Consider the following 17,643-nt stretch of genomic DNA (forward strand, 5'->3'; position numbering starts at 1 on the left):
GAGGGAGCTAAGCAGTTCAGAGCTTAGGGAAAAGAACAAGAAAAGGAGAGGGGTAGAGATTGGTCAGAGGAACAGGGACTGTGGAAGATATGCCACATAGAAAATATCTGGATGTCAGGAGATAGTATTGAAAGTCTGATGTATCCAAGGAACTAAAAAGAACTGTCTCTCTTCTTTCTCTTTCCATTTCTTGTCTCTCCCTTCCTGAGCCACACCATGACTATGACTGAGGTCAGAGTGACCCAGCTGAGGGATACATGCTTATTCACTAATCTTTCTCATGCTTATATTCTTTTCAGATCTCTTAGGTTGAAATAAATTCTAACTTCTTTTCAAGATGGTGCTTAATAACCAGAACCCTATATTTCTAATATCGAACGTAGAACTGGTTCTAACCAAGACTGTCAAATAAGGAAGCTTGCCGTCTGCGCCTGGGTTTCGTAATAAATACATGTGATACAATTTAGCTTTGTTCAATTCTGCCATCATACTTCCCTTTGGATAGCCTTTACCCAAGACTCAGTGTAATCAATAGACCTAGGTCTTTGAGTTCTTTTGTACCAACTGTATTAAATCTCACTGATAGAAATTTCATGGGCTTGTTGGTCTTTACTATTAAGAAGACCATTCGAGGCTCTGAGATGTTAAAATAAGCGATTTCTCTTTTCAGTGTGGAAGGTTATTCCTGTCAAGAGGAGATGCCATTTGGTCTAATGATTACATGTTATTAAATTAATATTTTGATTGGGTTGCCTGGTTATTCTAACCCCCTATGGCCTCGAGGTATATTCCTTCAAGATGATCTCTCACCATAATGTCTGCTGCTGATTCAAAGAAGTGAAAGGGTATTTGTTAAAAGAGGAGATCATCGCTCAAGATCCTTTGCCTCGTTGGTGTCAGCCGTCAGGCTAATACATTTACTTGGACAACAGTAGGGTCTGACAGAACTTAGAAAGTTCTCTTTCTCGGTTGTGAAATATGATGGATGTGCCATACTCGTGACCTTTACACAAGGCCACATGTTAATATTCAGGACCTCCCTTTGTTGGCCTCCAACAATGGCTGTCATTAAGAAAGCTTGGTTTGCCAATATGCCCTCTGTTAGGATGTTGGACCACTTCTGATTGGTCACCAGGAAGTATCATGTGCCTTTGATGGAAATGACATGGAAGATGTATGGTCAAAGTGCTGTGCTCAGCACCACTGCTGTGCAGGGGAGAAAACCACTATGACCCAAATAGCCCTGCGCTCAAACAATGTCGCACCAACCAAAGACAACATATTGGGAAGAAAAATGCTTGTAAACTGCGTGTGTTGGAAGATGTATTGGCCAGACGGCCATAGGGCAATCTTTGAACTATTGAAATCTTTAGAAATATTGTTTGGTTCTGAAACAATACTTACAAACCTAATTAATCAAGCATAGATGGTTTATTTTCAGGCTTTCCACAGTGTGTTGCTTTAATGCAAGAATAGGGTCTGTCGGGTTCTTTCTGCAGTTTCACAGAGGCGCGCAGAAACTCAGCATGGGCATTCATGTTCATACAAGTTGAAGCTCTAAATTTCAAAATAATATCTACATAGATCTCTGGTGATCCCTTCAACAAAGGCCGGGGTAAGAGGTAGCCTGGATTCCTCTTTCAATTGTTCCTGATTCTATGTGTGACTTTTTTTTTTCCACCCTTCTTCATTTTGTTTGTCAGAATCAGAATCATTTATTCACAGAATCATTTAAGAAAGATCCACCTTTCTGTTGCATTCTCTAGCTTGCGGGGAAAACACTTTTTCTTTCTTTCTTTCTTTCTTTCTTTCTTTCTTTCTTTCTTTCTTTCTTTCTTTCTTTCTTTCTTTCTTTCTTTCTTTCTTTCTTTCTTTCTTTCTTTCTTTCTTTCTTTCTTTCTTTCTTTCTTTCTTTCTTTCTTTCTTTCTTTCTTTCTTTCTTTCTTTCTTTCTTTCTTTCTTTCTTATTTTAACAGAATACCTATCATGAAGGGTTGCTTTCCTGAACATGTGCTATTGAATAGTGTGATTTAAAATGTTTTCCAGTCTTAGTATCACATTTAAAAGGGTCATTGGGAAACTTCACGTCCTTCGGGGGAAGGGTGAGAGATGTGAAGCACATTTCATGCACAAAAGCTAAGGTGCCGTCTGGAGTGATAGCACAGGCAGGTAGCACAAGCCTTTGTGTCTCGAGCAAGCCGTGGCTGAAATAAGCTAATCACTCAGATGAAAGAATTGTCCAAGTCCTTAGCTGCATGCAAAATACTGCGGGGCCGGAGTTTTAGCAAGACATGAAATATTGCACTGGGTCATGGCAGTTGAATGGCGTGAGTACAGTCCCCGAGGGTCAAGTCCTGGTTATTTATTTAGACGCAGGTTATCAACTTGGTGGATTACCCAAGTGCTTCCCACTGTGTCCTCCAGGGCGAATGTCACTATTCACCAGCTGGTTAGACTATGAAGGGGCAGGAGAAGGAAAAGAGGCTGAAACTCAACCCATGATTCTAAAGCTTGTAAGCAATTTAGATGAAAGATTTGGTGAGAAGGGAGATGCTCGAGCTCATTATTTAACAGGAAAATGTACGGATTAAAGCCGCAGTAGCAGAACTGTTTCATACTTGCCAGGATGGTAAAGATCGAGAAACCTAATCAAGGAATAGCAAGTGTTGGCAAGGCTGGGGGACAGTAAGAAGCCTTCTACACTGCCGGTGGAGTGTAAATTGGTAAAAACACTTGGAAAACAGTGGGTAGTGTATAATGAGGCGGAAGACATGCACACCCAGTGACTTGGCTCTTGCACTTCTAGAGAAACTAGTGTACAGGCAGCAGGAGCCGTGTGCAAAAATGTTCACAGCAGTCTTGTTTGTGATATAAAACAACAAAACGACTTCACCCGCATACCCATCAATAAGACAATGGATGAATAAGTAGTGGAGATTTGTGTATTGAAATTGGGTTGGTCTGTGGCTATTTGTTTTCTTTAAACTATGTGTATATGTCATGCGTACTCTTCTAAGCGTATTAAATTGTAAAATATGAAATTGCCCACGTTTGACCATTTTTGTCCTACAAAATAGCAATTTCATCTGGTAACGTAATGCTCCAAAAATAAATCAAGAAAAAAAATGTTCAGTGTAGTTTAAAAAACTCAGAGACTCATAGGCCTGGAGGCCTGGAGAATAGGGCTGGAGAATAATTAAGAGATCATAGTATTTCATCTATAGATGAGGAAACCAGGGTCTGGAAACGTTCATTCAATGAATCCACTAGAAACCCAGTGTGCTGGTTCTCAAATTATGTTCTGTGTTTGAAAGAATCTAGGGTCTAACTACAGATCCAGTCCGCTTCTATGTCCCTAGACTGGAAAGTTTCTGCAATTCCGTGTACTTAGAACTGAGTAAGGCTGATGTATGATGGGGAAGAGGTGGTGTCATGGGAGGACGGTGAGGTATGTTTGAACGCTCTTCAGTTACCTTTGATGTGCAGTGAGAGGCTGGCTCTGTGTGTCCTTTTACTAGAATGATATCAGAAGAAACACCCTGTTGCAGAAAGCAGGGACAGGACCCTCACACTTTCCAGAGTACCTGAGCTGTGACAGGTGCCTGCCCTTTTAGTGACCGCTTCATTCTCCTAAACCCATGGTAGACATCGGCAACTTCCCCATGAACCAAGACACGGCTGTGGAACTCCTCTTTAAAACTCAGTGCCACCTCCAATTTGGGCTTCTGGTGTTTGAGATGAAACTTGTTTGCCCTTTTTGGTAGTGAGAGCTGGGTGGTGACTGGGGTGAACTGAGCAGTGTGGACCAATCCCAAAGGAAAGAAAAGGGAAGTGGTTACTCTCAGACAAATCTGCAGAAAGGGAGGATACAGGGTGATGTGCACATGGATAAAGGTAATGTTATAACGCCAAAGAGCATCCATCGGAGAGGTGAGAGATTCATTCGTTTTTTCCAAGAGAAGTTTCTGAGCATGAACTTCCTGCCTAGTGTTTGAGATACTGTGGGGAATGATTGAGAGATGGTACTTGCCCTCATAGAGCTAGGAATATTGGCATAAACTTGTAAATGATTAGATATACAAAATATTATTATACTATGTTGAATAAAAACAGATCAGGGAACGGAGACATGATGGAGGTCAGGAGGCCATTTGGGAATGAAATGGAGGAGTAGGCTTCTTTTAGAAGCAGTTACCTTTTAGATTAAAAATAAAAAAATTAAAGATTTTACTTATTCCTCTCTGAGTTCTTCCTTTCTTTATGTAGATCTGAATTTATGACCTCTATTATTTTCCTTCTCCTTGAGAACTTGTTTTAACATTTCTTGTAAGGAAGGTCTGTGGACAATAAATTTTCTCCAATTTTTGAAAAGATTTTATTTATTTGGAAAGAGAGAGAGAGAGAGAGAGAACCAGCGGGGGAGGGGGGCAGAAGCAGAGAGAAGCAGACTCCTCACTGAGCAGGGAGCTCAACTCAGGGTTTGATCCCAGGACCCCTGGGATCATGACCTGAGGTGGAGGCAGACGCTTAACCGACTGAGCCACCCAGGTGCCCCTCTCCACTTTTTTATTATTATTTGAGAAAGTATTTCTCCGTAAGTGTTGAAGTGTAATTTTGCTGGATATAGAACTCAAGGCTGCTGTTTTTGGTTTTTTTCTTCCAATACTTTGTAACTATTTCATTCCACTCTCTTCCTGCTTGCTGTTTCTGATGAGAAATCCACTTTAATTCTTATCCTTATTCTTCTAAAAGGTGCTCCCTGCCTCTCCCCACCCCTGATTCTTCCAAGATCTTCTCTTTGTGTTTGGATTTCTGCAGTTTGAACATGATATGCCTAGATGTCATTTTTTTTTCTTTTTGTCATTTCTCTTGCTTAATGTTCTTTGAGCAACCTGGGTCTATGGTTTGGTGTCTGTCATTAATTTTTGAAAGTTCTCAGCCATCATTACTTCAAATATTTCTTCTGCCTCATTCTCTCTCTTTTCATCTTCCAAAAAGGATGTGTATGTTGTATCTCATAAAATTGTCCCACAGTTCTTGTATGTTCTGTACTGTTTTTTAAATTTTTAAATTTTTAATTTTTCCTCCAATCCTTTCTCTCTGCATTTTAGTTCAGAAGTCCTTAATGACCTATTTTCATGCTCACTGATTCTTTCCAGTGTACTGAGGAGCCCATTGAAGACATTCTTCATTTCTGTTACAGTGTATTGTATTTATAGCATTTCTTTTTTTGTTGTATTTTTATTGTATTTCATTTTTTAATAAAAACTGTATATATTTAAAGTGTACAACATGATGATTTGATACACACACACACACACACACACATAGTGAAATGATTACTACTATAAAGCTAATTAACATGTCATCTCCTTACATAGTCACCATTTTTCTGGTGTGTGATGATAGCACCTGAAATCTACCCTCTTAGCAAATTCCCAGGATTCAGTACAGTATTAGTAACTATAGTTACCATGCTGCACATTAGATCTCTAGATTTATTCATCCTATGTAACTGCGACTTTGTACCCTTGACTAACACCCCATCTCCCCCACCTCCCTGCCCCTGGTAACTAGCGTTCTGCTCTCTGCTTCTATGTGTTCAACTTTGTTGAATTTCACATATAAGTGAAATCAAGTAGTGTTTCTTTTTGGTTCTTTGAGTTTCCATCTCTCTGCTTACCTTACTTATGTGCTCTTTCTTGTTGTGTGCTTTCTCTATTAGAGCCCTAAGCATATTAATCAGAGTTATTTTAAATGCCTTCTCTGATAATTCCAACATCAGTGTCATATCTGAGTCTGGTTCTTAGGCTTTGCTTTGTCTCTTCCACTGTGTTTCTTCTTGCTTTTTGGCATGCCTCATAATGTTTTGTGGAAGGCCAATCTTGATATAGGAGGAAATAGGAACTGAGATAAACAGATCCTTGCGTGGAGGGGGGTATTGATGTGAATCTGGCTAGGTGTTGGGTTGTGTTTAATGTTTGTTATAGCTGTAGGTGTCAGAGGCTTCGTATTTCCTCAGTGTTCCTGCTTTTGTCTTTGGCTTTTCCCCCTTCGTCTTCAGCTTCTTCAGCTGTAATACACTAGGGACCTAGTGTTGTGATGATAAGATGTATGCCTTTGCTATGGAGAGGGCTCTAGGCATATTTTACAATGACTCTTCTTCCCTTTTCGGTGTCAGAAGTGTGAAAGGATCTTTCTTAGATCCTCAGCTTGAGAAACTAGGGTGGGGGACTGTGAGTGGGATTCTTCTAAGGCAAAACCCACTGAAATACGTATACAGACCCCCCAAAACTGTAGCCCTCAGGATTTTCTCGCTCTCAAACTCTTCTACACTTAGCCTCCAACAATTCATCAAAATTACCATTTAAATGATCCTACCAGTTTATGGCTTCAGAGGCTTCTACTCTAGGGAAACAGACCTTGGTTTGAGTCTTTGGGTTCACCTGTGTCCAGATTATAGAGTGCCAGTTTGTTCTGTGAACTCAGTCTCTGATGGGTCCAAATAAAGTTATTGATTTTTAGTTCATTTAGCTCTTTCTCGTTGCAAGGATAGGAATGTCAGTTTCCAAGCTGTTTCCATGTTGGAGCTAAAACTGGAAGTCCATTTCTTATATTTTCCCCCATTTTTGTTATCATTTTCCCCATTTTACGGATGAGACAGAGCCACACAGACTCTCTAGCTCATAACCGCTGTACAAAACGACCATGCACATCCATTTGAGTTTTCCGCTTGAGTCCTTATCACTGAAAGAGCCCAGCCAGGAGCTACAGAGGGAGAGAGGAAGGAACGTTTTCAATAACAACAACAATAATAATAACAGCTAAGCCTCGCTGAGTACTTCCTGTGTGCCAGGCATTGCTTTGTTTTTAATTTAGTCTGCACTTGAACCCTGTCATAATACCTGTAGGTATTATGATTATTGACATTATGAGTGAGAAAACTAAGAGAGCATTTGAGCAACTTGGTCTTAGTAACACAGCCAGAAAGAGGTAAGAGAGATTTGGGCCGAGGAGTCTGGGTGCAGAACTTGTACACTTGGTCTTTAAGCTCTACCACTGCTCAGGGCTTGATGCGTCATCGACTCCTTCTGTAGACTCAACCCCATTGGCTCACAAAGGACTCTCACTCCACAGCCAGGAGAGATGGTGTAAAGTGGCAGATTCTATTAAACTCCATGGTGTGGTTTAAGAATCCTTTTAAAGAGTATGTTGTTGGAGTTTTCAGCATTAATTAAAGACCTGTTTCAGGGTTGCGTTTGGTTTTATATGCAGGAGATGACATAAATTAGCTTCAGTTCCTATTTGTGCCGACCGTCAAGGGCAAATGAGCTTTGGGAAATTAATTGTCTCTGGGTTTTAGTTCTCCTTCCAAGACAGTCGCCTCTGGTCCTCCCATAACATGAACATGCTAGTCAAGAAAGCAAAGAGACAGAGGGGGGATGCAAACACATAGGAGTTATATATTGAGGGGTACCTGCTGGGCTCAGGCACAAAGGGCTGCGGCACCGTGCCTGCTGGTGTCGTGGAGGGGCGGAAAGTGCAGGAGTTACAGGACTAGAAAATGAATAAAATGAATGAATCAGAATCTGTCATGACTTATCATGAACTATTTTGCTGCTCAAGAGAAAGATAAATTGCTTCTGTGGAACACGTTCAGCTCTGAGGCTTATTTTACTGTACCTTGAAATCTCCTGTCTGCCACAATATTGCTTCCAATGAAATTAGCAACAGATGGAAGACCTGAGAGCAAGATGACAGGCGGAGTCGCCTACACATGAAAAGAACTCGCAAACCTGGGATAATGGGAAGAATTTTTTTTAGCAAACAACACACCACAAAACAAGGGCCTCGATTAGTGAGAAAAGTTGGACGGGTGGCTGGGGGAGCCACAAGAATGTGGGCTTTCATGGGGGCGAGTTCCAGGCATTGGGCCATAGGCAGATGCCCTTTCTTCCTTGGCACATCAGAAGCCCTGCTGACAGCATTGACGACGGCCCGAAGCGTGGACCTAGGACCGTGTCAGAGCTGTGGTCAGGCGCCACCGCTTGTTAGCTGTTCTTGTGCCCACTTCTATCCCTCCCTTCATCAAAACCGGTTCCCGTAGTTTGCTCTGGCAAAGCCGGCATTGACTGTGTGGGAAAAAAACAAAACCCCCTCAACATCTAAGACGTGGGTCCCCACCCCAGCTTCTGTGATGCACGGTGAGTGGTGTGGACAAGGTGCTCACTCGCTGACTTCAGTTTTCTCCTCAGAAAAATGAGGAAGCAAAAGGGTTGTTGTCAGACGCAAGGGGGATTACTGATGGGAAAAGAAATAAGATGTAAAGGAGTATACAAGCTGTAAAGTGATACAGAATGCTGGTTTTTGAAATGAAGACTTGTCCACAGAGAGGTAATACTCTGAGGAGAAAGACGCCTCGGACTTCATGTTTCAGCACGTTCATGATTGCTGGGACTAACTCATAGTTAACAGTACCTGAACTTCCTTCCGAGTGAATTAGACAAATGTTTCCCTGATCACTCATTATAATCCCCAAGAGGCTCGCAAACCACAGGTCCTGGGGTCCTGGGACCATGTGTCCGTATTTTTCAAAGCATGCTGGGTATTGGCTAATGCACAGCCAGGATTGGAAAATACCACATTAGATTCAAGAGATGTGAGACCTAACAACGTGCACTGGGCTTGAAATCATGAGCGGTGGATTTGGGCTCAAGGTCTGTCACTATCTTGGTGGGGAAATTTGAAAACTTAAAAAAAAAAAAAGACTGGAAACCATTGGAGATTGCAAAATACCCTTCCATTTGCCACAGTCTCAGGGTGTTTAATGCTAAAACAACTGGTGGTTCTATTCAATCAGGCAACCTGGTAATTGTATTGTAAAGGAAACTTGAAATTCACTCCAGTGTCTGTGAGATTGAGAGGCTCTGCTTTGCTGCACTAATGTCCATTTTGCTGTAAATCAACTGGTCAATGTAGTCTCAAAATGATCCATTTTGTTGGCCTGGGTAACATTTTGTCATTGGCGTAGTACCTGGTATCTGATAGGATCGCGATAAATATTGGTTGAATAACTAAATAAGCATAGTCACCACCTGTCCCAACACCATATAAGGAGGCTTTAATAATTATTCCCCATATATAGTATTACATATATCCATGTATATAATACGCTTATTATATTGCAAATACAATGTTATTTGCTCTTCTAATAATCGAGGAAATCTCTGTTGCAGAGGTAGTGAGATTCAGCCTCCTAGAGGTGTTTTTTTAAAAAGATTTTATTTATTTGAGAGAAGGAGAGAGAGCACAAACAGGGGGAGGGGCAGAGGGAGAGGGAGAAGCAGACTCCCGGCAGAGCAGGGAGCCCGATGGAGGACTCGATCCCAGGACCCTGAGATCATGACCTGAGCCGAAGGCAGATGCTTAACCGATTGAGCCACCCCGACGCCCCACAGGCTCCTGGAGGTATTTAAGCAGCGGTGGATGATGAGGGTGGTGGGTCAGCCTCAGATGATCTATAAGGTCTCTTTCAACTCCTAACTTTTAGGATGAGAAGGTGTGTGAAGTGTCTTTGAAACTTCCATCCTGTCCTTGATGTTTGAACAATAGAACAAGGGCAGATCAAATGGCGATGGTTCTAATGCTATGGATTTTCCTTTGGGATCCAGAGTCCCAGAGCTGCTGTCCTGAAAGATTCTAGCTATTGCTTTGCATTTGGGAAAGCCTGGTGCATTTGTGCGCCATTTCGAATTCTGGGCTTAAAATGAAATGAGGCAATCAATTAAAATGAAAACAGAGCTCAATCTTCCTAAAGTGTTGGAGGTAGACAAAACTTCTAGAACTCTAAAATTTGCTTACGCACAAAGCTTGCACATGCATTCCCATGGTGCCCAGCTGAATATTTATAAAATCATATTCTGAGATGAAGATGGTATGAAGGGACGCAAATGATACTGTGACTTTTATAGGGCTGGCCGTGGGCCAAAGATGCAAATTGATGGCCTGTAGTGATTCAGAGAGCAGATGTGTTTTGTGGAGCTCACGCTGTGTTTTTTTCAAAAATTGAGTGAGTTACCAACACTGAAAAATTATAAATGTTTATATATATAAAAAATATATTTCTGCTTCTCCTGAGAATCCAGAAAAATCTGTCTACACTGGGTCCACCTGCCCTCACGGCAACATATAAGGCGTGATCTGAGAAGTGGTTAGCCCCAGTTGACAGGACATGTACTCCCAGGGTACCCTTCCTTGGCCCTTTGTCTCATTTCTATTATCTGCAAACCCCCAGAGGCATTCGCTTTGATTCCTCCTTTTGCAGACAAGGCTGTGGTTTAGGAGGAGTGTGTCCTGGTCGCTAACATGACCAGCATCCTCTTTGCCCCTTGCCCACAGCTGGAGCACAGGGAATAGGAATCTTGCTAAGACTTTTTGCACCCTGGCACCGTTCTGACACACAGTAGAACTCATGCAATAGATTCCCTTCCCCTTCCACACTTCCCAGCTCCTGGTTTTTCCTCTTTTCTACCTTTTACTCCCCAAATCTGAACATCTTTTTATTTTTTTCTTTTTTTAAGTATGAAAAGGCTGCTGTTAATAACTGCTCTGGGACAATAGGAGCTGTTGTGGATACCTGTTTCCTAGCACTGCTGTCATAAAGAATCACAAATGGGATGGCTGAAAACCAAATTGTTTTCTCCCAGTTCTGGCAGCCAGAAGTGAGAAATCCAGGTGTCAGTAGGATTGACGCCTTCTGGAGATTCTCACGGAGAATTCCTTCCATACCCTCTTTTGAGCTGCTGCTGCTGGTTGCTGTAATCCTTGGCATAGCTTGGCTCGGAGATCCCACACTGCCGTCCCTGCCTCCGTCATCACCTGGTGTTCTTCCTGTGCGCCCATGTCTGTTTCTCCTTCCGACAAGGATGCTTGTCATATTGGATTATGGCCTCACTCTAACAACCTCAACTTGATTGCACCTGCAAAGACCCTATTTCCAAATAATTCCCAGGTGCAGAGGGTTAGGACTTCCACATATCCTCTTAGGGACACAATTCAACCCATTAGCTTCAAACTAGCTTTCTGACCTATAAAATGGAGGTAATAATAGCATCTGTCAGATACAGTTCGTGTGAGGACTGATTGACCAACATGTCTAGGCTTCCAACAGAAGCACTTTCAGCCTTTTACCACCCTTGCCATATCTTTTCCCTCCTCTGCTTCTCCCACTTAGGCTCTCAGGTCCTTGGCTTCTTTGTCCTTTCTGTTTGCTTGGTACAGAAATGTGAAACAAACAAATAATCCACATATTGCTTGATTTCATTCTTCCTACCATTAATCTCGAAGGTAATACTGAAGTGCATTCTTTTAAACTAACATGCTTACCTTTTGCAGTGTCTCCAGGAAAGATTCAGACTCCAGTGGCATGTGAAAGCCTGCTTTGTGCCCACCTGCACACCGTCCCCAGGTCTCCTGTGGTGAGTGTAGCTTCTTCGGAAGAAGAGAGCCATGGAGAATCCAGCTCCTCCCAGTTACCATCCAATGAATGCGATGAGACCCTAGTGATCCCCACTGTCAGACGAGAAATTAGGAGAGCCAGAGGAGCACCCAGTGAGGCCTGGAGCAGTCCCATTTTGGCAAAGCACGTGACAAAAAAGCCTATTAGATCGCAGTCAGTCATTCCCTTGCACCTGGAGGCTGCAGGCACGCACATCAGTAGGCACGCGAGACTTCAGAACCGGCCCTCCCGCAGTTCCAGGGGAGATTCTGCCCCACTCGGTAAGGATCACTTTGTGGTTCTTGGGTTTTGTTTTTGTTTTTAATTAATTATTTTAGAGAGAAAGAGCACAAGTGGGAGGAGCAGAGGGAGAGAATCTCAAGCAGACTCCACACTGAGCTCAGAGCCTGATGTGACCTTGAGATCATGATCTGAGCGGAAACCAAGAGTCAGATGCTTAACTGACTGCACCCAGGCGCCCTGACTTCGTGATTCTTAATTCTTTGTTTCTCTCTTCAATTGGTCACACTTTGTTTTTAACTTCATATAAACAGTAAAATTACTGACTCAATGGCAGATCCTATTCTAGAAGGTTCTGTAAGAGCTATATCAGTCAGTCTTGAATGGAAGTCTACTCGTTGCCAAGTATTGTATTGGAGGAGGGAACAAGTGTGCTTTGATGACAAGTAATGTGATGATTCAGGTATTGCACCAGATAATAATGATAATGACAATTATTGCTGTCATGGTCAATCCAGCTCTCATTTAATTAGCTCTCACCATGTGCCAGACAGTGTGCTGAGCATTTCACATTATTTTATGAAACCGTCTCATAACACTTTTAGGCAGGTAATGCCATTATCCCCATTTTACAGGTAAGGAAACTGTGAATTCATAGCACACGATAATGTGTATGACGACAAAGTGTTTCAAAATTGCTCATAGGAGGAATGAGTAAAAATAAGGAAATGGACCAGGAGGAATAAGCTTTGAAACCAGGGACACCTAGGCTCAAATCTCCCCCTTCTCCCATTTCCATTCTGTAGCCATGATCAGTCCTACACATGTTCTTTGAGCTCCGTATTTTCATCTGCAAACTAATGACAGTTACTGCCTTGAAGAGATGTTGTCATTAGGGTACTGGTATAAATGAAGTCCGCTGGACACAGCAGGGACCAAACTGCGGTGGGGGTGATGGCGGCGGTGTTTATGGTGCTGTCGTCCGGACTGGAGGTAAGAAAATGTGAGTAAACAACGTATATTCCAGATGCTCTAGAACCATCATGTAGAAAGATTAGATTAATTTTACATAACTTTTTTTTTGGAAACTTTTTTGGTAGATTTCACTTCATATGTTTATGCAGTTTGTTGGAATTGACCAATAGAAGAAAGAGACAGATTTTTACTCAATACAAAGGAGAATTTTCTTTGAACTGGAGGAGAGTGTCCTGCTTGGACTGGAGGTGGCGGAGGAGGAGCTGGTAGACCTCCTACCAAAGATGCTCATTCAGAGATCGCTTCATTTCTGGGAAGACGGGCTTGAGGATGGGATGCTGAGGATACTGGCTGGTCAACATTTTTTTTGTCTTACTATGTATAAGGCCATGTGCTAAAATCTGAACATACATCTTCAGTTTTGATCCACGTGGCCATCCTCTGAGACAGGAACTGCTATCTTCCCATGCTTTAGATGCAAAACCTGAAGCCCATGGAGATTCTGTAGCGTTAGGGCTGGAGCAGGATTCAAGCCCTCCATTGTGACTCCAGGTCAGAGTATACCTGTGCTGATTTTAAACATGATGATAACAGCTCTTGGGTATGGAGCGCTTACTGCTTACTAGATGCTTTACTTTTAGCACGCGCTTCTCTCAGATACTTAACTAGCTTGCTTTTTCACTTCCTTCAAGTCTTTTTTGAAATTGCCACCTATGTGTGCATTACTTTTCTACTTTGGATTTATTACCAGCTGACACTCACTCAGTTCTTCATTTGCTTCTTTAGTCACCTACTTTCCCATCCCGATCCCCTTTCCCCACAACTAGAACGTGAGCTCTGTAAGTGCAGGGATATGGCCTGCTTTGTGCTTCTCTGAATCGCCAGTGTCTAGAATACCGGCAGACATATAACAGACGAATCTAAAAGAACGAATAAATGAATGAACAAACTTAATCCTATTAGTGACCTTGTGAAGTAGGTAATACAATCCTCATGGTTCAGGTAAGGACAAAGGGGCTTAGGCCAGGTGATGTGTCAGGATTTGCATCTACGATGGTCTGACACCAAAGCCTTGTTGATTCCATTACACCACACTCCCTCCCTAAGAGAGTCTGTTACAAAATGCATCATTACCGAATTGCATTCAGGGAAGGAATTCCTATTCTTTGTTTATGGCACAGCCTTGACCTGTCTTGACCTGCCTAGGTTATATTCTGTGGCTCTAAATTCCAAAACCATATCCATGTTCTCTTATAGAATTCTCTTGCACTGATTATTGATAGCAATGAATTGGTCATCTGCCACAGCTGCAAGTCCAAATCCACAAACAGCTATTAAGCATCTAGTTTTCAGAAAGCAGTGTGTTTGGCGTTCTGAAAGCTTTTACTTACCTGGAGATATTGAAATGCCATTCCACCTTTATCTCCAGGAAATAATTCTTACACTGAAAAATCAAAGTCACGAAAAGTTTTTCTTGGGTAGGTTGACTTGGGTAGGTTGAGTGTGTAGTGGGAGATGTCCAGTACGTACAAGGCATAGTGTGTAATGAACTAATTGAATTGCCTGGATATAGACTAGCTGTTTGACACCCACTGTAAAGAGGGTACTGTGCATTTTTAATCTCATGCATAATTTTTGAAATGTGAATGCTGTGGATTGCTCCAAATTCTATATATCTACATGCTAGTCAAAGCCCTTTAAAACTTGTGGAAAGTGATTTAAAGCACAAAAATTTTCTTAATTTACTACTGAAGAATTAGACTTTATATAGGTCAACGGGTAGAATTTCTCAGGGAAAAACTTTACATAAGGAAATATATATATATATATATATATGGAAATGCAGGTGGAATATATATATTCTTTTACAGTATTGACTGTATTATTGTAAAAAAAATCTCGACTTTTTCATAAAATTATTTGACTGGGCAAATAAAGAAAAACATCAAACTGATTATTAGTATTAGTGTGTATGGATGTGTTATATAGATCCAGATCAGATTAATTCCTTGATTGTTTTAATTTTCAGCTGTTTGAAACTTCTAAAACTTCCAGAATATTCCCTCTTGGGTGTTTAAATGATCAGTTGGACGTCTACATGGGTTATGGATCCGTTTGTTTGCCTGCTCTCTCATTTCACTTAATTTTCCACTCAAACTTTTCCCTGATTTAGAATTTGTGGCCCTATTTTCATCACCAATTCTTCTGTTTCATCTCCCTCGAGCCGTTTCGGACAGCTTTCCTTGAAATAACAAGTTTTATGAAGAGTCTGTAAAAATGATTTTTTTGGAGACGGTGCTTTTAAACAGCAGGAAAGGAATAGATTGCATTTTATTTTCTTAAGGCAATGCCGGGAAAGCACGCAAGGGGAATGAATGTCCGGGGCCTCTCTCTCTCTCTCTCTCTCTTTCTCTCAGCACACTGCAAATGTTGATTTCTCACACATCCAGTTATCAGCAGAGATTTTCTGCAAGTCGCGGCGGGGCGGGTGAATTCCGCACGCTTCAGGGCCACTCCTCCCTTGTCTGCCTTCCAGGTCCCGCAGCGAGGCCTTACACGGCCATCGGCCTCTGCAGGAGAAGCCAGACCCTCTTGGCCTCGTCGGGGGTCCCCCGGAGCTCCTCGGAGCCGGAGATGGAGGACAGGAAGGCAGCCCCAGGAGGCGCTCAGGCAGACCCCCATCGCCAAAGCCGGCCCCTGGGCGCGCCCCTGAGTCCTGCCGGAGGAGGCGCGGTTGCCGTGGCACCGGAGATGCTCCCCAAGCATCCTAGTCCCCCAGGGAAAAGGGGGCCCAGGGCGGACGCCTCCCTTCACGGCAATCTGGCAGGAGCGCCCCTTCCTCTGCTCCCCGGTGCTCCCACCCATCTCCCCTCAAAGAAGTTAATCAAGGTTTGCTCTTCTCCCCCCGCCCGCCCACCCCAGCGTTTCCATACGGTTTGTTCACAGGCCCCTCCTAGGCCGGGGGTGAATGCTCACTTACACTGACCGCTGCGAGGGAATTGTCCGCGGGCGCTGCCCATCTTCCAATCAATGCCTGCCCGCGACAGAAAGGACCTCAGATGTACGGGTTTCCACAGAACCATTGTTAGGCTTTTGTGAAGCAGTTTTGAACCTAATAAATAATGTCAAAAGTCTCTATCGCAGCCAAAAATGTTCCTTTTGAAGCATTTCTAAGAGTATTTTTGTTCTGCGGTGTCTCCCAGTGTCACAAAGAATTTGTGCCTCACAATGGGGATGGGGTACATCGCGTGCCACTTCGCAATGTGCCTGCGGGGATCGGACCCCTCTTTGTGTTGCTCGCACAGGTAAAGGGTTTCATTTGCCAACTTGAGCTCTGGTTTAAGGATGTTTTCTAAGGGCCTTTTGAGTCTCTAAACAGAGGTTTGGAAAACATAATTGAATGTCTGTAATTTAATAGTTAACATGAAATTTGATTACTCCTGATGTGCCTCGGGGAATTCTTCAGACTGTGTTAGGGTTTTTTAATGTCAGGAACCTGAAGCTGGCTGCTCCGCTGAGGTCTCGAAACACTTGGAACTCAGTTTAATGCAAAAGAGATACTGAGTTTTCTTATTTTGGAATAAACCTTAGGTAACATTCTATCAAATTGGCCATTTTAGGCAATATTTTTTTACTTCAGTTAACGTAGGTTCGACAGCACATTTCACCATGATTTAATGCAGAAACTGACTTTATCAAATGATTTTATGTTTTTTTAAAATGTAGTATTCTTTTTTTCAGCATTGAAAGAGAAACACGATTCAATGAGACCGATACATCCATGTGTACTTATGCAATCAAGTTCTTTGCAATTTTTCCCCCAGGCTTGGATTCAGAGTCTGATAAATGGAGTTTATAAATCCTACTGCATTTTCCCCCATTCAGTTCGAATTAATAGAGTATGCCCATATTCAAGACTTACCATCAAGTCTACAAGTCCAAATTTAAGTCTCCAAGTTTTAATAGGAATGAAATGTCGTTAACTCGTAACTGCTTAACATTTAGAACTCTGTTTAGTCCTTTTGAGGTTGACTTGATTTCTGAGCATTCCCTAGGGGGTAATGCACTTTAAAGGAAAACAAACGAACAAACAAAAAACAATTCCCAGGCTTTAGAGCATTCCTTCGTCCAGACTATGATTATTTTTATTATTTATTTATTAACACGATTTTATTGTAATAGAGCAAACAGGTTACCAGGGGTGGTTGCTGTATTTCCCTGAGGGGATAGTGGCATCTGCTACCAGAGTGCACATGACAATCCCAAGTTCAACTTCATGACATTTGGTTGGAGAGAATGTGTGGGTAAATTCAGGCTTTAGGTGAAATTTTGATTCTGGGATATTTTAATTTGCTATTTATTAATTAGGACCACTGATATTTTTTTTCAGATAAAGAAATCATTGCTTTGCTTGAAGTGATTTTAAAACAACTAACCAGAAATCTGTAATGGTCAATTGCAGGAGTAAGAAATGTTTCTGATATAGTAAATCGATTCTCTCATCTGTGGAAGTGCAAAATAGTGAATTTACTAAAAATACGATAGAGAAGAAGCAATTCTATTCATAATGGAGAAAGGAGGTATAAACGAAAGATGTGAAATATGTGGTATACCATATTTTATCTTTAAAAAATTTCTTTATTTTTTAGAGAGAGAGAGTTCAGGGGTGGAGGTGGGCAGGGGCAGAGGGAGAGAGAATCTTGAGCAGACTCCAACACAGCGTGGAGCCTAACGTGGACCCTGAGATCACGACCTGAGCCGAAATCCAGAGTCAGATGCTTAACCCACCCAGGCACCCCGATATACCATATTTTAAAGCAGTTTCTCAAAGTGTGTTCCATGGAACATTGGAATTAGAAAGATGCTTTGTGAGATGGGGAGTCTATAAATAGATACGTCTGAGGGATGTGATCCGAGCAAGCTCCCTCTTA

At 42.2% G+C, this 17,643-nt stretch overlaps 1 protein-coding gene across 1 annotated transcript in view; it reads left to right on the forward strand.

Annotated features, from left to right (window-relative positions):
- Window positions 1-15,802, forward strand: part of C17H12orf42 (chromosome 17 C12orf42 homolog) — a 176,469-nt gene extending 160,667 nt beyond the window's left edge. The window contains exons 3-4 of the mRNA XM_087869097.1: window positions 11,395-11,778; window positions 15,249-15,802. Coding sequence (XP_087725223.1) covers window positions 11,395-11,778; window positions 15,249-15,697 — 833 coding nt within the window. The 3' untranslated portion in view covers window positions 15,698-15,802. The remainder of the gene's footprint in view (window positions 1-11,394; window positions 11,779-15,248) is intronic.
- Window positions 15,803-17,643: the final 1,841 nt, after the last annotated feature.

This window comes from Ursus americanus, chromosome 17 (assembly GCF_024610735.1).
Source record: "Ursus americanus isolate L20-20 chromosome 17, mUrsAme1.1.p, whole genome shotgun sequence".
In the NCBI taxonomy this organism is placed as follows: domain Eukaryota; kingdom Metazoa; phylum Chordata; class Mammalia; order Carnivora; family Ursidae; genus Ursus; species Ursus americanus.